Source organism: Etheostoma cragini, chromosome 8, assembly GCF_013103735.1.
Source record: "Etheostoma cragini isolate CJK2018 chromosome 8, CSU_Ecrag_1.0, whole genome shotgun sequence".
Classification (NCBI taxonomy): domain Eukaryota; kingdom Metazoa; phylum Chordata; class Actinopteri; order Perciformes; family Percidae; genus Etheostoma; species Etheostoma cragini.
The window spans coordinates 22,295,767-22,319,015 of NC_048414.1; the positions used below are offsets into that span (position 1 = coordinate 22,295,767).

At 41.3% G+C, this 23,249-nt stretch overlaps 2 protein-coding genes and 2 long non-coding RNA genes across 4 annotated transcripts in view; all 4 read right to left on the reverse strand.

Annotated features, from left to right (window-relative positions):
* Positions 1 to 6,195, reverse strand: part of mbtps1 (membrane-bound transcription factor peptidase, site 1) — a 35,152-nt gene extending 28,957 nt beyond the window's left edge. Inside the window, exon 1 of the mRNA XM_034878829.1 lies at positions 5,978 to 6,195. The gene's annotated coding sequence lies outside the window, so the exon portion shown is untranslated. The remainder of the gene's footprint in view (positions 1 to 5,977) is intronic.
* A 2,406-nt stretch (positions 6,196 to 8,601) lies between these two features.
* LOC117948899 lies at positions 8,602 to 10,462 on the reverse strand. The gene is made up of 2 exons (XR_004657586.1): positions 10,103 to 10,462; positions 8,602 to 10,034 (listed from the first exon to the last, which is right to left on the reverse strand). It is a non-coding gene; the product is annotated as an uncharacterized LOC117948899 (long non-coding RNA).
* Positions 10,463 to 13,477: 3,015 nt separating this feature from the next.
* pskh1 (protein serine kinase H1) lies at positions 13,478 to 21,745 on the reverse strand. Its single transcript, XM_034878835.1, has 3 exons — positions 21,431 to 21,745; positions 19,570 to 20,484; positions 13,478 to 13,977 (listed from the first exon to the last, which is right to left on the reverse strand). Exons 1-3 carry the CDS (start codon positions 21,497 to 21,499, stop codon positions 13,660 to 13,662), a joined length of 1,302 nt encoding a protein of 433 aa, XP_034734726.1. The 5' UTR covers positions 21,500 to 21,745; the 3' UTR covers positions 13,478 to 13,659.
* Positions 21,746 to 21,789: 44 nt separating this feature from the next.
* On the reverse strand, positions 21,790 to 23,210 carry LOC117948900. Its single transcript, XR_004657587.1, has 2 exons — positions 22,886 to 23,210; positions 21,790 to 22,185 (listed from the first exon to the last, which is right to left on the reverse strand). It is a non-coding gene; the product is annotated as an uncharacterized LOC117948900 (long non-coding RNA).
* Positions 23,211 to 23,249: the final 39 nt, after the last annotated feature.

Below are 23,249 nucleotides of genomic sequence, written 5' to 3' on the forward strand. Positions count from 1 at the left end.
TGTAATTGCAAACAAAGGCTACTGTACCAAATAGTAACATTGATTTTCTCAGCATTTCAAATACTTATTTGCAGCTGTATCTTACAAATAAGTTGTTTAAAAATCATACATTGTGATTTCTGTATGATTTTTTTTCAAGATTATGTCTCTCACAGTGGACATGCACCTACGACAACAATTTCAGACCCCTCCATGATTTCTAAGTGGGAGAACTTGCAAAATAGCAGGGTGTTCAAATACTTATTTTCTTCACTGTGTGTGTGTGTGTGTGTGGGTAGAAGTGATATTTCTACATAGCAAAAAATGTGTTAGTAAGGGTTGTAGAGTCATAGAAAACCAACAGACCCCAAATTCAGTGTAACTGAATCTGTACTTGAAAGGGACATGTTCAAAACAATAGCAGTGTTGTGTTAATTAGTGAGGTGATTGATTCTTTGAAGAAACAGGTGTCAATTATGGCCCATATTTAAGGAAGGAAGGAAGCTAATGTTGTGCATGCTGGTTATGGTGCATTTTACACTGAAATACTCAGCAAAATGGGTTGTTCCAGACATTGCTCTGAGGAACAGCACACTTTAATTAAAAAGTTGATTGGAGAGGGGAAAACATATAAAGAAGTGCAGGCTGCTCAGCCAAAATGATTTCAAATGCCTTGACATGTCATCCAAAGCCTGAACGACGTGGGAAAAAACGGTCAGCTATTCGAATGGATGGAAGAATAGCCAAAATGGCAAAGGCTCAACCAATGATCAGCTCTAGGAAAATCAAAGATTTAAAGTTACCTGTGAGTACTGTTCGATCAGAAGAAGGCTATGTGAAGCAAAGCTATCAGCTTTAAATAATTAATTAGCATTTTAGTAAGAATTTGGGCTCTCACAGACCTGTTGGTTTTTCTTTAAGAGCTTCTGCACCTGTTTAAACTCGTTACCTGTATAAAAGACACCTGTCTACACACTCAAACAGACTCCAACCTTTGCACAATGGCCAAGACCAGAGAACTGTGTAAGGACATCAGGGATAACATTGTAGACCTGCACAAGGCTGGGATGGGCTACAGGACCATAGGCAAGCAGCTTGGTGAGAAGGCAACAACTGTTACCGCAATTATTAGACGATGGAATAAGTTCAAGATGACGGTCAATCTCCCTCGGTCTGGGGCTCCATGCAAGATCTCACCTTGTGGGGCATCAATGATCATGAGGAAGGTGAAGGATCTGCCCAGAACTACACGGCAGGCAGGACCTGGTCAATGACCTGAAGAGAGCTGGGACCACAGTCTCAAAGAAAACCGTTAAGCCGTCATGGATTAATATCCTGCAGTGCACGCAAAGTCCCCCTGCTCAAGCCAGCGCAGGTCCAGGCCAGTCCGAAGTTTGCAAATGAACATCTGGATGATCCAGAGAAGGAATCGGAGAAGGTCATGTGGTCTGATGAGACAGAAATAGAGCTTTTTGGTCTAAACTCCACTCGCCGTGATTGGAGGAAGAAGAAGGATGAGTACAACCCCAAGAACACCAGCCCAAGCGTGAAGCATGGAGGTGGAAACATCCTTCTTTGGGGATGCTTTTCTGTAAAGGGGACCGGACGACGGCACCTTATTGAGGGGAGGATGGACAGATCATGGACAGACATGTATCGCCAGATCTTGGCCAACAACCTCCTTCCCTCAGTAAGAGCATTGAAGATGGGTCGTGGCTGGGTATTCCAGCATGACATCTATCTATCTATCTATCTATCTTTAGGCCTTTTTTGTCCCCAGTACAGCTTAATTGTTATCAACCAAAACCTACTCTGTCGTTCCTTGCCCTCAGGTCTATCTGTCACAATCAACATTTTATGAAAATCTTTCCATGACATTTAAGATCTTTTGCCAACAAACCAAATTGAGGCACAAACATCACCGCAGAGATAACACATTTGTATATGTTATTACACCTTCAACGCCAGTGTTTAGGTGTTTCCACGTCTATCCCTTTAGTGTTCGGAGAAAGGAGTGTTTCTTCTGCTCTGACAAGTGGAAGAAACGGAGGTGTTGTATGTTGTATGAACCACTCCACCCTCTCAAAGCCACTCAAAGAGTGTGTGTTGCCCTCAGGGAACAACACTGGTTCTAGATAGAGCACGTACAATCGGACAATACCCAGATTTAGTAGGGAGTGGAAAGTGGTTCAGGGAGTAGAGGCCAGGGCGAGAACACGCCGCTGTAGTTCTGCTTTTTTCACAATAAAATATAAATTTTTATATTTAAAGGTCTATTGTACTTACAATATTCACTGGCAGCCCTAGTACAGAGGACATGGCTTACTGAGTTATACAGAAGCAGCCAACAACACTCAGCTGCAGGTCAGGGAAGAAACTTAACACTAACTGACAACTATGGGCTGCTTAAAAACAAACTCATCAAAAACGTCATGCGGAAATGAAACCCATCCGGGTAGGCGTGCACATATCGCACACACACTATGGATAGACAAAAACACCAACCAGCACAAAAAGAATCAGCCAGAGTGCCTCAAATGACCTGGAACATTTGCCAAGCTCAACACCAGAGCTCATGAGAACCAGCTCTGGGCGGAATAAGAGTCCAGCCCAGGTTACATAAGAGGACCTCCCTTCCTGCAGAGCCTGGAACTGCCTCCTGCCTTACACCAGAGGGACACACAGACGATGGGCTTTCAGGTCTTATAGTACTGTATACTAGGGGTGGGAATCTCTGGGCACCTCATGATTCTGATTCCGAGGCCAACGACTCCATTAGAAACCGCATCTCCATGCCAAAATTATTTATGCACATTTCCATGCGCTATTTAAAAAAAAATACATAAAAATCTGAGTTTGTTAGATTTTGATATTTGCAGTATTTGTCACACACAAGTTTGAATGAAATGCATGTCACTCCCCCTCTGTCTCCCCTTTCCCAACTTCAGCTGTCCTGTCCGTTAAAGGCCTAAAATGCCCCAAAAAATAATCTTAAAAAAAAACTATGAAAAAACACATGTGGAATTATGTACTGTACATGTCTGAAGGTAACTTTAAAAAAAAAAATCAACACATTTGGAAAAAAAAGAAGAAAAACTAATCGTTCTAGGGAGAATCGCAATGCATCTGAGAATCATTTTTTCCCCCCACTCCTACATTACTTGTGTTCTGTTGCTGTTCTTATTCATCGCATACTTTCTTTTACATTTAAGCACCCACCCATCTGCATTATCCTGTAATGAAAAGAATTCGTTCTCTGGAATGATTTGATTGATTAGCATTCACAAAACCTGTGTGCCATGAACCAGCTGCTCTCTAACTGCTGAGCTTTATTGCTGCACAGAGCATCCGTGCAACATGTTCCAGAGCTGAGTGTGCCGATAGGCAGTAAGCAGTGTGTGTGTGTGTGTGTGTGTGTGTGTGTGTGTGTGTGTTCCTTTAGGCTATTTTATCCAGGCAGGCAGGGCTCCATTGTCAGGCTGTCATTACAAATCAAACACCACCATCAAAGGATAGAAACATCAAGTAATATGTGTGTGTGCTAACTAACAGCAGCAATTGCTACAGTTTGAGGACAAGAGCAAAAACTGATTTGCAGTGCATGGCACAGTAGTGTATAAACAAGTCTAGGTTCTGTTCCAGTCCAATGTTTGGTGATAATATCCAAACCTGCATTTAACTATTGACTCAAATGAGTATAATGTGAAGTGGTCTGGTTGTCCTGTTGATGCATTTGTCTCCTTTACGGGGACTGTAACACTAGCAAACATTAGGATACTTAAAAAAGTAAATTGTGTTTTTCTGAGTCTTTTTTCTGAGTTGAGTCTTTGAAATGAGTCCAGTATTGAGCGAGAACGCTGTAAACAGCAGCCCCCAAACCGGACTGCAATGTTACCCTGTAGGAAGCACTCGCTTAATACTGGGCCAATTCAAAGACTGCTGTTCCAATCAGCCACTTTAAAAAAAAAAAGTTACCCTTTAAACTACGTTCTAGCAGGATTTCAAGTTAAATGTGTGTTAAAGTGGTTGTATTGTGCGACATTATTCAAATCTGTATTATAAAGACGGCAACTTTTGTGAAAATCACAGCCAACAAACAGAGCTCTAAAGTTGTCTGTCTCATAGGTTTTAGCCCTAAGTTGCTCATATTATGCATTAAGTTCCCAAGCGCAGAGTGAACTGGCTCTGTCTGGCCAAAATACAGTCAACATGGCTTTTGGCTAAGTGGTGATAAGGCTTTTGCCATTGTGTACTAGCTTGTGTTTTAAAGGAAACACTGGAGCACCCAGTAACAAAACTAAGGTTTATATCTGTTTCACTTGCGGGATTGTTCGGGCGCCAAAGGAAATTCCACCAAATGCATGTCTTTTCGCCAATGTCTGTTTCCATCCCCTTTCTTCGGTTTGGAATTTTAAACGCCAATGCATTCTTGAAGACTATGTTTAACTGGTCCTCAGATCCCTGCAGGGTATATCCAGTCAGCTAGCTGGACTATCTGTCCAATCAGAGTTTTTTATGTTGGGTGACTAAAACAACTTTTGAACGTACACATGTTCCACCAAAACAAGTTCCTTCTCAAGGCTGTTTTGCAGCAGCACTGTGCGGAGCTTAGCACCGCCCATGACAGTTTTGATTAGTTTAAAGGAATGCCACTAAATCAGAGTACGATTTTCTCCCGTCCCGGAACGCTGTGTGGACTAGCCAGACGCTCCGCAGCAGCAGCACCTTGGAGGATGTTCTGGCAAAGCAAGACAGGAAATCAGGCTACACAAAATCCTCATTCTCGCTTTCAATGTGTGTGTAGTCACATTGTGTGCTCAACATTAATGATTCATCAGTAGATCAAATCTGCAGATATGGGTCTACACAAGTGATAGACGAGTTGACAATGTCATTAAAAGCCCCTGGCTGGTCTAGTTTAACAGGAGGAGGCTAAATTCCCAGTCCAGGCAGGATCTCTGCCTATGTGAAACAACAATACAGCTAACAACTACTGGTTTAGAACAGGGGCTGTAAAGTAGCCCCACTGGCTAGGGTAGGGCTGTAAAAGACAGGCTGGGGATACCTGTGTCAACATAACACCAAGCCACAAACGTGGCATCAATCCTCCAGGCAAATATACATTAATAGCTAGGAAAACACCCCTACCACAATCGGAGGAACTAGGAGGGATCCCCAGGAGTGTTAGCAACACACAGGACGTGAAGTGGAGTCGGTTCTTCGAAGGTTAGAAAAGGGGTCTCTTAGAAAAACTACTTTTAGTAGAACTTTGGTGTAATTGTATCAGTTTCCCTGGTCAGCTCCCCCCCTTGTAATTGGTTTGCAGGGCACAAAACAGTCTAACTTCCTACTTTCACTAATGAAACAGACTTCGCTTGTTCTATGTAACGTTAGTGTTTGTGTTCAACTCCCTGAGCAAACCAAACACACTACACACGCGTTTGAATGCCTGTAGTTTACATTATATGGTGCATTCAATGTCTAGTAGTGTAACAAGCATTTAACGCAACACAAGACAGCGTCGGTATGGCCATGAAATTAAATGACAATTTAATGTTACTGCTTTCCAACGCGACACATTTATGAAAAAAGACTGAATCTGAAAAAAAAAATACGTTAGGTAATTGACGTTAGACAGCTAACTAAACCAAAATGACAAAACAAAGCTGTGTAGTCACATAGAAATGACGACTTTATCAGCATAAACAAAGCGAGCATCAGAAGACAATGCTGGAGGCTGAGGGTAAGTAAATCTGAGGACAATTATTATGTCGACAGTAAATAACGTTAACGTTATTTGAAAACCACGAACGCACGTGTTAATGTCGCCAAAGCTCCACTTAACGTTAGCCATCTCAAATAGGTTTTGTAAACAAGACATGCTTTGGGCATTTTTTAGACCCAGCAGTCTTACGCATGTAATAGTAAGAGCATAAGCTAGCTAGCTTAGTAATATTTTACAGTATCTGCTGGTGGTTTGTGTGTTGATTATACTCACCGAGCTGAACAACGTTCCACACGTCACAGTTTTCTGTATGTATTTTCACGGTCTGCGTATTGATAAGCGGGTAGCTACTTGCTAGATAGTTTATTCTACACCGAACAAAAGCTAGCAGCAAACTCACTAAACCTACAGCCGCAGACCAAAGCAAGCACTGACGTCTACTTGTGAAGGGATGCCAGGTTTGGTCAACGTATCCTCCTGAACCGCCAAGCATAGTCAGCTAATCCATACATTTAAGATTATATCTTAAAGAGTTGGCCATTTTCCCTGTAATGTGGTCGTAGAAACTAACTCAGGTAATCATGTTGACCTTCTCTTGCCTTTCAAAGGCAAATTTGAGCCCAGTGTGTAAACTAATGCGTTGTAGGAAACCTGGCAACCCACCGGGCCTCCACCTACCACTTTAGCCTCCCCAGTCACGCTGCGGTTTTGCCATCAGTGGGCGCTGTTTACTGTCAGGAAACAGGACTGTAAATATAACGGACACAGCTGCAGTGCATCATTTTAAACTCGATTTAACATGATTATTTCACCCATTTTAATGAAAGATACAAACCCAATATATTAATGTAATCACTATCACGAGATTTTTTGTGTGGATTGAATAGTGGTGGTATGGCCAGCTGCTCTGCAGCTAGTAGCCTACTTCAACTTCAATAGTTTAGTATCATAGACCTTTAGATGGCTATTGCTCCAATAGTTTATTAACAATAAAATAAATGGGACGCTATAAGCAGTTTGGTTGTTTCCATTACCTCTCAGCCTTATTTTCATAAGCTGTGAATAAACTAGGTACTGAAATGTATATCTCAAAAACAATTCATATCTCAGTAGACTTCAACAAGTTGTATGCTGTAATGTGTAGTAAGGCCCCACAGTAGTTTAAACCTTTTGGGTTTGTTAAATGTCCTAAAGAATATAAATAAAATGACAATAAATGTGGTTTAATTCAATATGCTGTACAGATTCAAAGGTGTGGAGGCTAGTGCTAATTAGCATTTAGCATCAAGTAAATCTTTACAACACGCACATTACAGCTATGGTTGCTTGTGGCAGCCAGAAAAGTCTTTATCCACGTACTAACAAGTAGTCTACCAATCTTGAAGCTGCAGAGCATTTACATTTTTGTTCATTTGCGGGCAGAAGGACTCCACAACAAGTTGACACATACAGTGAGGAAAATAAGTATCTGAACACCCTGCTATTTTGCAAGTTATTCCACTTAGAAATCATAGAGGGGTTGGAAATTGTCATCGTAGGTGCATGGCCACTGTGAGAGACATAATCTAAAAAAAATAATCCAAAAATCCCAATGTAGGATTTTTTAACTATTTATTTGTATGATACAGCTTCAAATAAGTATTTAAACACCAGTCTATCAGCTATCAGGGCTACGGGGAGATTGCCAAGCAGCTTGGTGAAAAAAGGTCCACTGTTGGAGCAATCTTCAAAAATGAAATCATGCATGGCACGGAAGGTTCCCCTGCTTAAACCAGCACAAGTCAAGGCCCGTTTTAAGTTTGCCAATGACCATTGGATGACCCAGAGGAGTCATGGGAAAAAGTCATGTGGTCAGATCAGACCAAAATAGAACTTTTTGGTCATAATTCCACTAACCGTGTTTGAAGGAAGAAGAATGATGAGTACCATCCCAAGAACACCATCCCTACTGTGAAGCATGGGGGGGTAGCATCATGCATTGGGGATGTTTTTCTGCACATGCGACAGGGCGACTGCCCTGTATTAAGGAGAGGATGACCGGGGCCATGTATTGGGAGATTTTGGGGAACAACCTCCTTACCTCAGTTATAGCATTGAAGATGGGTTGATGCTGGGTCTTCCAACATGACAATGACCCGAAGCACACAGCCAGGATAACCAAGGAGTGGCTCTTTAAGAAGCATATCAAGGTTCTGCCGTGGCCTAGCCAGTCTCCAGACCTAAACCCAATAGGGAATCTTTGGAGGAGCTCAAACTCTGTGTTTCTCAGCAACAGCCCAGAAACCTGACTGATCTAGAGAAGATCTCTGTGGAGGAGTGGATCAAAATCCCTTCTGCAGTGTGTGCAAACCTGGTGAAAATCTACAGGAAACATTTGACCCCTCAATTTGCAATCAAAGGCTGCTGTACCAAATATAAACATTGATTTTCTCAGCTGTTCAAATACTTATTTGCCGCTGTATCATACAAATTGTTAAAAAATCATACATTGTGATTTCTGGATTCTTTTTTTTAGATTATGTCTCTCAAAGTGGACATGCACCTACGATGACAATTTCAGACCCCTCCATGATTTCTAAGTGGGAGAACTTGCAAAATAGCAGGATGTTCAGATATTTTTTTTCCTCACTGTACAAAGCTGCTATGCTTTGCTGTGGTTAACATGCTGACAGTCGCCTATGTACTTGTCCAATGAACACAGAGCAACATTATCATTTATTTTGAGGCAACACATATGTCCAATATTCACTTTTCCTTTATCTCTGTCTTGGTCTCCACCAACTCCTGAGAAATAAAATAGATTTGGGTCTTTACTTACTTACACCTTAACGTATATGACCTGTTGGACCAATCCCAAACAAGAGAATAGTGTCAAAATCCAAATTCAATCTGGCAAATCAGGTATGAGTGTTTTATTGGCACATACAATTCACCGTTTAAAAAAATTAAAAAAAAAGTTAATGTCAGAAGAATCAAAGTGTTATCATTCATTTTAGACACACAATAACATAAAACTGTTTTCAGGTAACAGTGATGAGTTGGCTATTTCATTCAGGACAGCATTTATATAGAAATCACACAGGTACTGTATAGGAAAAAAAAACATGAAAAAGGAAACACTTTTACAAATGTGCTGGCATCCTGCAAAACTGCTAATGTTGCTTTGGTTATTCATTGAACATGGTGTACAACAGGCACTCAGTGATGTTGCTAATTCAACCACAGCCATTCCTTGGAGTCCAAATGATTACTTTGTGGCTGTGATTCTTAGAGCTGATATTTGATTAATTTTCTGTTTATTTCACATAGATGATATACTCTAGAAGCAATCATTGAACTAACTACCAGGACTAAGGCCACCTCATCATACTGCATGTTGCAGATGACCACACCGGTTTTCTCTGTGAAGGAAATTTTTAAAGCATACGCGCTGTGTCTGATATTAAAAAGACATATTTTGGTTTGAGGATCTCTTAATATGTAGACGGAGAAAAATTATTGAAGTAGCAGTACCAGTTCCAAAGTTAGCCTTATTTAAAGTAGTTTATAAACAATCTTTCTCCCACCAAGAGGTGAGACATCAGGCAGATAACAGCAGTAGGACAAGAGAATATAAGATTTTAAATCTGACTTGGATCAAGGAAATTGGAAAGATGACAGAGCATCCTGGAACAAGCAAAGGACAAAGGACAAAAGACAAAAAGAAAGAAAAAATTGAGGTCGGCTGACATGGCTCGGTTAGGTTTCCAGTATGTGTTCAAAGGTTCACAACATTAACACACTTCAAAAGTCTGGGATAGATCACAGCAAAATACTCATAATCAGGAGAAAAGACCACACTGTAGCAACCTGGGAGTCTGAAGTGTTAATACATCAAAATGCAGTGAACAGGTCCGATAGAGAGCAAGATTGCAATTTAAAAACACAATTCAATTTAACTGTATGGATTAAGTGCTTTGTCAGATAAAATGAGAAAAAAGGCATCAAAAGACAAATAACTTTTCACTTCTTCTTTTTTTTTTTAAAGACAGTTGTGCTACTTTTGGGAAATATTGAATAATAGCATTAATATTGCGGCTTTATCAAACTAGGAATTTATTCTGATTTAAGTGCACTTACAAAGGGTAGCCTTTCCACACGTAAGAACAAAACATAAGCATAAGACTGTATGTGCTAGGTTTTGAAATTCAGAATCTTTTGAAACCATACATACTAATGATGATGTGATTTACCTCTACATGCTCATCATTATCTTCAGTGGTTTCCTTTATGTTGGTTGGTCTAGTAAACATATTGAGAATGGTTGTTTTTCTGCCTAAGAGCCCCTATACTATGCAACCACTAGAAACTAAAAGGAAATGCTGACACACTCTCTCTCCTCATGGCAGGGTCAGTAACTGTTCCAATATACGTACACTTTTTTAATATGTTGTTTAAAATGGTCTTTGTACCCCGACAGCAATAAATACTACTTTCACATCTTGCTATCTTTTCAACATTACCAACCCTGATTTTAACGTTTGTTCCACTAGCTTCTGTCTAAACTTTCTGTAATGGACCCATATAATCCCTTCATATTCTTTGCTAAATGGGAATCTACCACTCGCAATTTATGCAAACGTTTGTTAAAGGTCCCATGACATGGTGCGTTTTGGATGCTTTTATATAGACCATTATTATTGACCAACTGGCACTTTGCTCATTTGAAAGCCATGATGTCTCTCGCTTTCTCATGTGGGGGGGGGGGGGAATTCTCTAGGCGGGCAAAGCAGAGAAAGGGGAGGTAACCTTTCTCCTTATGACCTCATAAGGAGCAAGACTCCAGATCGGCCCATCTGAGCTTTCATTTTCTCAAAGGCAGAGCAGGATACCCAGGGCTCGGTTTACATCTAACAACATTTCACGCAGGTTGGGGGAACGCATATTTATGTTAAAAAACCTCATAAAGTCAAATGTTCACGTCATGGGACCTTTAAAATGACTATCACATTGACAGCACGGTAATGGATATGTTGTGGCTGAATGCTAAAGAGACCGATTTAAGAAAGGGAAAACCCCACTTAATGACAGATGTTGGTGAAACAAACGCGGTAACACTTCATAGTAACCATCATTAAAAGATGATTAACTGATAGTTAATTAATCTTGAGTTAATTGTCATTTAACTGTTAGCAAACTGTTAATTTACTGTTAACAGTTAAATTATAATTAATAAAATATTAGTAATACTGTAATTTAACAGTTTATAGTTACACACATTATTCCCCTCATATACTACATTAGGTATCGAGTAATGGTTAAAAATGTTTGTAAGCCTTAAAGATGGCATCTGTAAACATTACATCGACAGATGGACCAGATGTTATAGATGTTTACACTAGAGTGTTATAACACTCTAAGGGTTGCTAGTTAGTTTGTAAACTGTCTATAAACAGTGTCTGGATGTATATTATAAAGTTACAACAGATGGCTATAATATCTTGTCAATTATATACCTAATACCTTGTTAATAGCTAATAAATGCTTTGTAAACCATCTATAAACATTTAGATAGTTAATATTAATACTAATAAACTGTCTATAAACAGTGATGGTCATTATAAAGTTGCAACATACAAAAATGATATATATATATATACACAGTGTATATGCGTGTATATGTATTTGTATATACTGTACTGTGCAAACCTTTTGGCAGGTATGATAAAATGCTGTAAGCTAAAAATGCGTTCAAAAATGGAAGCGTTAATAGTTTTTCATCAATTCACAAAATGCAGTGAATGACCAGAAGAGGAATCTAAATCAAATCAAGATTTGGTGTGACCACCCTTTGCCTTCAACACAGCCTCCATTCTCCTCGCTACACCTGTCCACAGTTTTTGAAGGAACTTGGCTGGTAGGTTGTTCCAAACATCTTGGAAAACTAACCACAGATCTTCTGTGGGTGTAGTCTTCCTTAAATCCTTCTGTCTCTTCATGTAGTCCCAGACACACTCGATGATGTTGAGATCAGGGCTCTGTGGGGGCCAGGCCATCACTTCCAGGACTTCATGTTCTTCACACTGAAGCTAGTTCTTAATGACCTTGAGGTCGTTGTCCTGCTGCAGAATGAATTTGGGGCCAATCATACGCCTCCCTTATGGTTTAACATGATAATAATAATGTATACTTTTTCAATCCCACAAGGGGAAATTACAATTGTGATTGATAAGTATCTGCTTGTATTTCTCAGCCTCGAGGACACCATTCATCCTGACCAAATCTCCAACTCCATTTGCCGAAATGCAGCCCCAAACTTACATGAACCTCCACCATGCTTCACTGTTGACTGCAGCCACTCATTGTAGCGCTCTTCAGCCCTTTAGCCAACAAACTGCCTTCTGCTACAGCCAAATAGTTCAAATTTCAAACCAGTCCAGAGCCCCGGGTGCCATTTTTCTGCACCCCAGTTCCTATGTTTTGTGCATAGCTGAGTAGCTCGGCCTTGTTTCCCTGTCGGAGGTACGGCTTTTTGGCTTCAACTCCTCCATGAAGGCCACTGCGGGCCAGACTACAGGACAGTAGATGGGTGTACCTGGGTCCCCGTGGTTTCTGCCAGTTCTGAGCTGATGTTACTGTTGGACATCTTCCCATTTCAAAGGGAAATAAGCTTGATGTGTTTTTCATCTGCTGCACTAAGTCTTCAGTGCCGACCACTGCGTCTACGATCCTCAGCGCTGCCCAACTTTCTGCAAGTGTACCTATAAGAATTGATGCTGGTTTGAAAGCAAAGGGTAGTAACACCAAATATTCATGTGATTTAGATTTTACTTTTGTTCACTCACTTTGCATTTTGTAAATATATAAAAATAAACAATCCTTTTTTATTTTTTTTAAAGCTTTCTTAGTTTACAGCATTTATAGACAGTTCAAAAACAGACTAGTAACCCTTAAAGTGTTAGGAATATCTATCAATGTAATATTTACCACATCCATCGATGTTTTAAAAACTATTTCTTAAAGGTTTAATTTTTTTAAACCATTACTCAATACCAATATTGTAAAAGAGGGATATAATGTGCGTAGCTGTACTGTTAATTTACAGCCCTACTAAAAGTTTAGTAATTTAATTGTAATATGATGGTTTGCTAACAGATAAATGACAATTAACTAAAGATTGAGCTATCAATTTACCATCTATTAATGATGGTTAATAAAAATATAAAGTGTTCCCACAAAAACACAACTTCACAACCTTTAGACAGCTTTAGAACAATGATATTGACCGAGCAAAAACGGCACGATTAGATGAGCTTAGAACTGATTAATAAAAAATATGTCTTCATTTTGACCGTGGAGGGTGTGGTTTTGTTGCAGTGTGCTTGCATTACCCACATCTTAAGATAAAAGTCTGTACAATTAGTACAATAATAAATTCACAGCAATTTTCAATCAGAAATGAGTGAGAGGGATTTGTTTTCACTCCTCTTCTAAAAGTATTTCTTTCTTCTTAGAAACTTCAGTACCCAGAATTCTGTTCAACAGATCCTCGTGGAAGGTCATTATCCAGTGACCATTTGAATGGAGACTAATAATCACGTCACCAATAATAAATAAATATGTAGAGACACAGGGATTGAAAGAACAAAAGCTAACGAGTTGGAAGGCACCATCCTGACAGAGAAAAAGTAAAGGAATGGATGGAGAGATGATGTAACCCTTTGGAGTTCAAGACTTTTCTGGTGCGTCCCTTTTTCCAGAAGAATTTCCAATTGGTAGCAGTTACTTTTCAGCTGGTAGCCATGGAATTAACCAGGCCATTGTCCTATTTATTTAAGGCAATGATTTGGGACTTGAAGCATTTGCAGCAACTTCGAATGGTGGTAGTCACTGTAAAAAAATCAGTCATTGTAGTGCTGTGTTCTTTAAAAGTATTAGTTTGGCTACAGTCGCTGGCTGTCAAGGTCCAGGCCGGTTCAGCCGTTGTACTGCTGCTGATAGCGACGGTTCAGCTCACGCAGCTCCTTCTCTCGCACCCGTCGGGCTTTGTTGGATTTGGTGGAGCGGCTGGAGCGAGTGGACTGGGCCGACTTGGTGCTGTGGCAGCGCGAGGACGCCCGCTTCAGGAGGTTCTGAGATATACAGCGCTGTAGGTTCTTCATGGAGGAGGCGGCGGCCATGCTGACGATCCAGGGGTGCTTCAGGGCCTGGCCAGATGTGAGCCGCTCGCTGGGGTCCACGGTCAGGATCCGCTCCACAAAGTCTTTGGCCAGGTTTGACACATTGGGCCACGGCTGGAGAGGGGAGACAGATGGGAGACAAGACTGTAAATTAACACACTGAGTACATGGCCCTTTTGATGCCAGTACACTACATAGTTCAAACCACTGGTTTGGACTATGTGTGTTCAAACTGACGTTTAGACACAAAGAGGAAGAGAAAACTACTTTTCCAGTATAGGATCTTCCTATTATAAAAAATACACTGCGTTGACTACTTTTTATTGGCTCTGGCAGGGCTCAACATCAAGGCTTGTCCGGGTGTTTTTGTAGGGCAAATTTAATTGCCCCCCTGGACAAAGTTAAAACTCAAACAAAATGCCATGTTCCTTCACATTATGTGCCACTCATTATGTCTATGTTCCAGATTTGAAACAAATACATTTTCCCCCCCAACAATCCGGGGCAGCGGACGACTAACGTTAGACACAGCGTTACTTGCCGTGTTAAATATTCGCCAAAAATCTACTGTAAAGTAGCTACGCCTTTTAAAGGATCCCTTGATAAATCAGCCTCTGCCGGGTAGAAAGTGAAAAGTGAAAAAAAATAACATCAATATTTTGTGGCAAAATCCATTGTTATATCTACAAAAGTATTTTGAATATTGTATAAGTTCAAGTCACCACTAAATCTGGAGATACACTGCACACTGGCGGGTAAAGTATTACTTTATATGATGGAGTCTGGAGATCCTTTTTCTTGTTGAAGGGGAAATCTGTTATCGGGACACAATTGTTGCTATTGTTTTAATGTTAAGAATGTTTGGATGCTTTCCACGGTTGGTTTGAATTCTGCATTATCAAAACATAAAAAAAACTTATATTACTGTATGAGAAATCTTTACACGGACATGTGACTTTTGTGCTTGGACAAGGGAAACGTAAATGTACTTGACCAATGGACAAGTGCCTCAAACAGTTAATGTCAAGCCCTTTATTGTTTAAGTTGCCTAATGGACTATGATTGTCCAAAACAATTATCAAGAAATCTGTGTGTACACGTGTTAAAGTCTGATTGAAGGTGTGTACAGAGAAACCTTTCACCTTCAGCAGATTGTGAAAACAACCTTCTAGTGACGTACTCTGCCCATACAGATACACCGATACAGACACAAACATTTTTAATGGAGGGACTTTAAATAATTATGTCAGTACAGTTTTTCCACTGGACACTAGAGGGCATCGGAGTGATATAAAGGTGACAATGTCTATTGAGGACAGTACTCAATGACCTGACAAACAGCTCGGTCAGTGTAACCATGTTAGGCGTTTGGTTTATTCCATATTCAATGTGAGTCTCCTTGGTGTTTTGATAGGGTCAGCTTCAATAATGGATGTGGGGTGGTTGTACCTCTTGATTGTTTCCACATGGTTTTCTTGTTTCCAAAAGATTTAATGTAACACAAAATGTCCTTTAAAGCAATGTTCTCTTTGCGAGACCCAGAGTTCATTTAGTACGAGTGACTGGTAGTGAGTCAAACTCTACCCCCTACTGAGACAGGAATTGGGAATATCAGCGCTGCATGCCTTTCCACACACAGTTTGTACATGGTGTCCTGCTTGGCAACCAGCTGTGCTTTCAGTCTCCCGGTAGACAACTAACCCCCCCACTTCGCACAACAGGTAAATCACTAGTGTTGGCTAAAGACACATGAGCAATATATAACCCTCAGACATACATTTCTCCTCCTCCTTGGACCTCAGCTGTAAATGTGAACATTATTTATCGCAGCTGTAAAGACATTTCCCTATATGAAGTGCATTAAAGTCTGCCCTCTGCCCCCCCCCCGTAGCTCCATCTCTAATGTACCGGGTCCCAACTACGGGTCACAGGCCTCACTGCCTGGCATAGTGACGTAATACAAGTTGTTATATTGCATCCTTACAGGGACACAAAAATAACCCCTTTATGAAATGAATAGTTCTAGTCATGTGAGTCGCGTTTAAAGCTACTGTAAATTAACACAAGCTTTACAGCAGAACACAGCATATATATATTTCAGCGTTATGTGATTGCAACAAAGAGTAAACATGGGCTGCATCTCATGGCCCTTATTTGATAGCTCCTTGATTCCTCGGTCCTCTGCTGAAGCAGAAGTTGTTCTGTCCCTCCACGGCGAAGGCTGTGTCAAAGCTCCTATAACTGCCCTGAGGGCCGAGGAGGGGTCATCGAGGAGTTATAGGCGAGGATATACGAGAGCAGTCTTCCCGGAAGCCGTGCAGCTGAAGGAGTTGCTAGCAAACAAACTCCTGTTACGTGTCAGAGGAAAGGACGTCTTATCCCTCTAAAAAACATTTTCCTCTCTCCTCCGATGATTTCCTTGCGTCTCTCCCGTGCCTCCTGGGTGGGAGGGACTAAGACGCGAGGAAGTGGATGAGTCGAGGAGGCAATTTAAACAACATGAGAAACACCGATGGCTAAGAAAGGTCCAACGGGGACGTTGCAGTTATATAGTATGCATCTTAACCACTATACCACCGGATGCCTCGGACCCTGCACTCTGCCTGTTTTTTCTATTTGCTTCTTATTTTGCTGTGTGTGGGACTTTTATGGATGACAAAGAGCCTTTAGGCCCCAGCGAGTGTGTAGCCCCTAGCTAATAAAAAGCGTGCCTGGTGGACAGCTAGTTCTCATTCCCAAAACAGTTGCTTTGCCACGCCCCTCAGCATCTGATGCCGACACACAAGGCATTCTTTAGCTTATTTTAATACAACGCAGCTGTATATGAGAAACAGGTTATTATATTGCTGTGTGTCAGTGCTTCGGTGTTCCCCTGCTCCTTATCTCTGTCCTCTACTGTGTGCGGTTGTCGCAGGGTTTGTTTTAACAACACCTGCATAAAGCAACTAAATGAAGCTCTCTGCATGCATTCATACAAAATCTGGCAATGGGGCGCCGTCCTACAGGGTTGTACCGAGGTGTGTGTGTGTGTGTGTCAAGAATGATTTAGAACGTGATAGAAGTAAAAAAAAAAAAAAAAAAAACATTTCCTTCCCCTGATTCCCTGCTTTGTTCTCACTAATGCTCCTCTCTCTCTTCATTCACTCTCTTACCATAGACAGTTAAAAGAATGGACAAAGTGGCTTATACTTCGACGGAGACGGGTGAAGTCTATTAGAAGCACTTTTCCGGTAAAAGCTAAGCATTACTGCGCAGCCTCAGACTGATCTTGACGACGGGAATGTGACGTGAGCTACCTGTGTGAAAGGTGTAAGTCTTCTGGTTGCTGTGCCAAGAGGAATGTCAATCATTCCCAATCAGCAGAGACGGAGAGCGTAGGTGAAAGGATATAACATAGACACAGGCTAATTATTGCTAATTAAAATGCTAGTTAACATTAGTAATTAAACGTAAACAGCAAATGGAAGTCAAAACCGCCTGCAAACCTCTCCAGGACTGTACGTTGATTTTGTTTTATGAGACAGAAAGTTGCGTGGTTTTGACACAATCATTAGCCTATTTTCACAAAAACGTCTGCTACAGAGCCATACCGTGAGCTACAAGGTAATGGAGCCTTTTATACATTGTCCTGCTTCTTTAGAAATAAACAACGGACAAATAGAGTCTTTAAACGCCTCAGATGTAAAGTTATGGGATGTCAATGGGATGCTAATGGTGGGTGATGCTTGTTAGCAACAAAACGGCTCCATAGTAGGTACACTTTGTGCCTCCTCCATGAAGAACCTACAGCGCTGTATGTCTCACTCTCTCTCTCTCTGGCTCCGGGAGGAGGAGCCAACTTTGTGTTTATAAACAGTAACCGACAAAACATAGCAATTCAGACAAATTATACAGGTATATTCAGACAGACAGTATGAGAATAATAACTTGTTTGTTGACCATTAAAAGTATACAAAAATCTTCTAGTAGAAAGCCAAAATAAAAAAGGAATGAAAAGAATAAAATGTCCCCTTTACGTTTAGAGTGTATATTGTGCTTGATTGAAGCATTTAGCCATTTGACGTTGCTGTTTTACGATCCTTTTTGAGCAGTTAGAAGGTATCCTGTGGAGTTGTTAACCACTAGTAGCACTATGGAGCAATGTTTTTTATTTGTGGGTCCCTGTTTCATTTGTATAATGCACACCAGGACGCACAAGCTATTCCAATGATAGACAGTAAATGTGCCCAAAAAAGTATCACCAACAAAGGAAGACGCTAGTACACATGCACGTAAACTATGCCAGATCTAAAATAAGTTTACGAAATGGCACTACATCACACGTTTGTCAGGGACTTAAGGCTACACACAATCCATGTTGGTGAGAATGTAAGGTAATTTCTTTACAAAAAACTACACAGGGTGCCTTTCAAGGTGCTATGATAAATCTTTTATGAATAAAAAATTCAATCGGATTCTGCACAGATTGTTTATTAGGGAGCTTGCCGGTAGGGCTGGGCAATATATCTATATTATATTGATATGGATAAATAAAGCTGGATATCGTAATATGGCAACAAGTGTTGTCTTGCATTGCAGTAAAGTGGTGTAATTGCTCTAGATGTTCTATAATTTGCCTTTAACCACTTAGTCATTATATCCACTTTACTGATGATCATTTATCAAAAATCTCATTGTGTGAATATTTTATGAAAGCACCAATAGTCAACCCTACAATATGGCTGCAAACAATATCGATATTGAAGTATTGGTAAAAAATATTGCGATATTCGATTTTTGTGGATTTGGACAATTACCTTCTCACACACAGCTCCGGGTAAGGTCTAGATAAAGGGGCTAGAGAATAAAGATTGTTCTGTCATTGCTCTCGTGACGAGTCTTATTACGACCACAACACCAACTCAATAACCCTGTATCTCTCAAATAATGCAAAATGGTTGATTCCAGTGAAAGGTTCTCTCACTAATTCAAGAAGACTTGCTGTCCAAACCCAGTACTCATCCAGCAGCTCTACTATACTATCTGCAAACCTCAGCCCAAATATAGGCTCTCTGTAAGTCATTTAAATCAATTCAATTATTAATGTGTCTCATCTGACCTTATCTTAGCCTGTCAGCCACTTGGGAACTTCAAATCTGGACGGATTCCAAGAAAAAAGATGATTCAACTGCTCCCAATTAAATATTACAAAACTAGTCAGCTGTTATTTGCTGTATGTGGGGCAAACATTAACCAGGGGCCCATTTTGTTAAGCTCACAGGCAAAATAAACACCCCACGCCATGAAACAAAGGAATGGACTACTTCGCATTCTTCCAAGTAAATACATAGATCGAGCATAAGTAATTGTACACACACACACACACACACACACACAGGACACATACGCAAGAGTGAACGTAGCAAGGTAAATGTAAAGGATCATGAGATCAATATGGATGTGAACTGTGGGATGATTCGTGAGGAGAGACGTTAGACTTGTGAAGGTGTGTGTGTGTGTGTTTGTCTGAACAATGTCCCCTCACGAGAAAAGTTGAACTTCTCAGAAACCTGTTGACAAAGCCTTATGCAGTGTGAGGAATGCATTTCCAATGTGGGTGAAGTCTGCTTGTGTGTTTATATATGAGAAAGAGAAAGAGAGAGAGAGAGAGAGAGAGGGAGGGAGAGAGTGAGAAAGAGAGAGGGAGAAACAAACATCGCTCCTCACCTCTCCAGAGAAGCTGTACTTCCCCTTGAGGATCTGTCGGTAGAGCCTCATGCGGTTGTCGTCCTCGAAGGGCATGGTTCCACTCAGCAGGATGTACGATATCACCCCCAGTGCCCACATGTCTACAGCGTTTGTGTAGGGCTTCCTGACCAGGATCTCCGGGGCGATGTACTCTGGCGTGCCGCAGGTGGTCTTCATCAGACATTCATCTCCTTTCTTCCGGCTACTGGCCAAACCAAAGTCGGTGATGATGATCTTGGAGTCGGCCCCCGGGTGGTAGTAGAGCAGGTTTTCCGGCTTCAGGTCTCGGTGAGTGATCCCCAAAGTGTGGAGGTACTTGACGCCGTCCAGCACCATCTGCAGCACCCGCGTGGCGTCACGCTCCGTGAAGGAGCCGCGAGCAATGATCCGGTCAAAGAGCTCCCCTCCGGTGGCCAGCTCCATCACCATGTAGACGCGCTCTGCCGTCTCAAAGACCTCCATCAGCTGGATTATATTGGTATGACGGACACGTCGCAGGACACACAGCTCAGACTCACACACCTCTCGCCCCTCCCGGTAACGGGTCTCGATCATCTTGATGGCGTAAGGCTGCCGGGTGCTCTTGTGCTCCACGCGAACAACCCGACTAAAACTCCCGCGGCCTATCAGCGCTTTGATGTCGTACTTGGCCGTGACCCGGGGGTCAAACTTGGCCCGATATTTTGCCACCTTTTTCCGCTGAGGGTCCGACAGCCCGGACGGGTCCTTAGAGGGCTGGGCCGAGGCGGTGGGAGTGGCCGCGTGAGCCTGGGCCTGACACGGGGAGGTGGAGTAAGCCTTGTCACCTCCCCCTCCAACGGCCCCGTCCGTCTTGCTCCGAGTGCCATTCCCTCGTATGAAGTGCTTATAGATATCTGTATGAGGAGGCTCAACCTGAAAGATGCAGGAACATATGTCATCACAGACGCAAAGTACAAACCAGAGCAGGAGAACAAAAGTTAACAGAGTTTCTGAGAAAGAGAGAAAAGATTAAAATCACTGTCCTATGTAAAGACATATTAGGGCCGGGCAATAATTTTATATAATTTATCATCTTTCAATGGAATCATATTATATATATTGAGATACTGTGATATACTATTATGTTGTCTAAATTGATTATAGCACATACCTACTAAATCTTCTCAGAAAATCTGTTTTTTGAATTTGAAGAATTGCAGATTTGTTTTAACATTACACTATTTTGGTTCATGCATGTAAATTGAGTCGGTATGTAGATGGAATATCATGTTTGATTTCTCCATATCGCCCAGCCCTATGACGTACAGATTGTTAAGACTAGAATTGGTTTAGACCAACACCGGATTTTTATGCTGTAACATTGTTCTAATACCAATATCTGGGTGATAGTAATTCTTTTTTAAAAAAAAGAATCTTTAGCCTGGATTTATGGTACGCAATATCGTTGGAAAAAAATATTGCAATGATTTTTTTTTTTCATTATCCGATTGTGGCGTGCATTATCGTGCACGCCACAATCTTCGGAACATAGCCATACTGAGAAATACAGAGTGTGTTGTGTGGAGCTGATCTTAAGTAGGTTTGTAGCAACTCATTTGGCAATGGCTTGAATGTAACAGACATTTAATATCAAAAAGTTATGCACCAAAGCTTTAAGGGAAATTTCACAGTTCAAGGTGTTTGTCTTAAATTCAATACTTGCAACATATTTTCAAAAGTCACTAAGTAATTATGTTAAATAATTGGGATTTCATTAATGACCAAAATAATCGTGATTCTAATTTTCTTCTATAATCGAGCAGCCCTATTGTGGCAGTAACATTATTACCATTACTGGGGACGACGTTGGCCTACTGACCTTTTTGACCAGGTCCAGCTGAACATCCCCTGGAGGCTCAGGGAGGACCTTACTGTTCCTGCACCCCATCACATCACCTTGGGCCACTGCCCAGCCAGCCACACAGGCCACCACCAGCCCTGCCTCATCACCGCAACAGCTGATTTAACACACTCAGGGCATCCAACATCCAGGCTGTAGCCACACTCAGAGACAGGGTTCATGAATAAAGCTGATACCACTCACTCAAGTCCCAATGAGCTGGCATCAGCAGTCACAGTTCATGAATACACCTGATACATCCACTTAAGTCCAATTTTAAAAAGTCCAAGAGTTTGTTCAGGTTCCATCCGCAAGTACTGTGTTACTGGTTGTCTTTCTGTTACAGTATTCTTTTGATAGGCCTGTGCCGGTGGGTGTCACACACACAGACAGGCTGCACAATCAGCAGGCAGGGGGTCCCTCAAGCCCCTTGCAGAACCTACCAGGGCCCCATTTCAGATGTTCAGCTGAATGTTTGAGAGAAAACCGCATGAGCTAGTATGGATGCTCATGGGACAGAAATGACTGATCAGGGCAGCGGAGGGAGAGCGATTTTATGACACAGGGTTGAGTGCAGTTGCATTTAGGAGAAATGCAGAAAGATTTAGGCAGAACTAAGATCATCAACTACGCTCCGATCCATTGGGGAAGGCTGCGATGTCAGCAGCAGGTCTTTTCACAGATAAAGCAGCTCCCATGGAGAATCACAGGCTGAAGAACAGCAGAGGGAAGCTCTGTAATGCAGAACAAAATAAAAATATGAAACTTGAGTGATTATGGTTAGGCTCACACATTGTAATTATATGCTAAATTCAGACATGATAGCAGATCTCAATTAGGCCAATCACTGTAAAAAGGCAGAAAGGCAACGGACCTAAACACTAAACCAATGATAATTTTAGCACCAGTTACACACCATTTGTATGTGGAAGTTGCGTGATGAGGCCATATTGTTAAACTCTCTGCCAAAATATGATTACAACTATCCAGACATGTTTTGCAATGTCCAAGAAAACAAGGGATAGCTTAGCAGTTGTTAGCTGCTCTATCACAGATGGCCACTTTTAAATGCTGGAACTCTGCTTGCTATGCTGTTTAAAGTTATCAGTATAAAATGTTTATCAGCTTACTTTACTATTTTCAGTAATACCAAACAAAAACTTAACTGGAAAACTCCCTAAAAACCTACGTCAAAGTACCTTAAACGCTGAAGAAACCATGACACATAAGTGTTTTCGAAATGTAATGGACAGCTGCATTAAGTTTAGTCAAAATTGAAAAATGGCCAGGCCCTACTCATGTCAATGTTTTTTCTGTAGCCCTAAATTAATTCTACCGTTATTTTTTGGCAAAACTGGTTAACAACAGGCCAGTCTCTAAACACTTTCACAAATAACCCCGACATTACGAGTGTAAAGTGACTTACAATCTCACCTCATTACTTATCCGAAATAGCGTGTTGAAGAAGTGTTTAACATGCTAACTAGCCTGCTAGCAGCAGGGCAGGACTCCCAACTTTGCCAAATCCAGCCTCCTCACCCCACTCTCACTCAGCTGGGCTCTCCATTTTTACCTCGTAGTTTCCCAACTTTATTCCCGATGGCAAACAAGTCAAATCCGTCACTTCATTTAATTTGTATCAATTCCGAAGTTTAATGGTTTGTTTTGGAAATCAAAGGACTGCAAAAAACATGCAAAGTTGCCCCGTTGGTTGCTTTTCTGGACGATGTTTTTCGCCCAGGACCACCTTCCCACAGCCAGAGAAAAGACATTATGCACCCCGGGTGTTCCGTTTAAA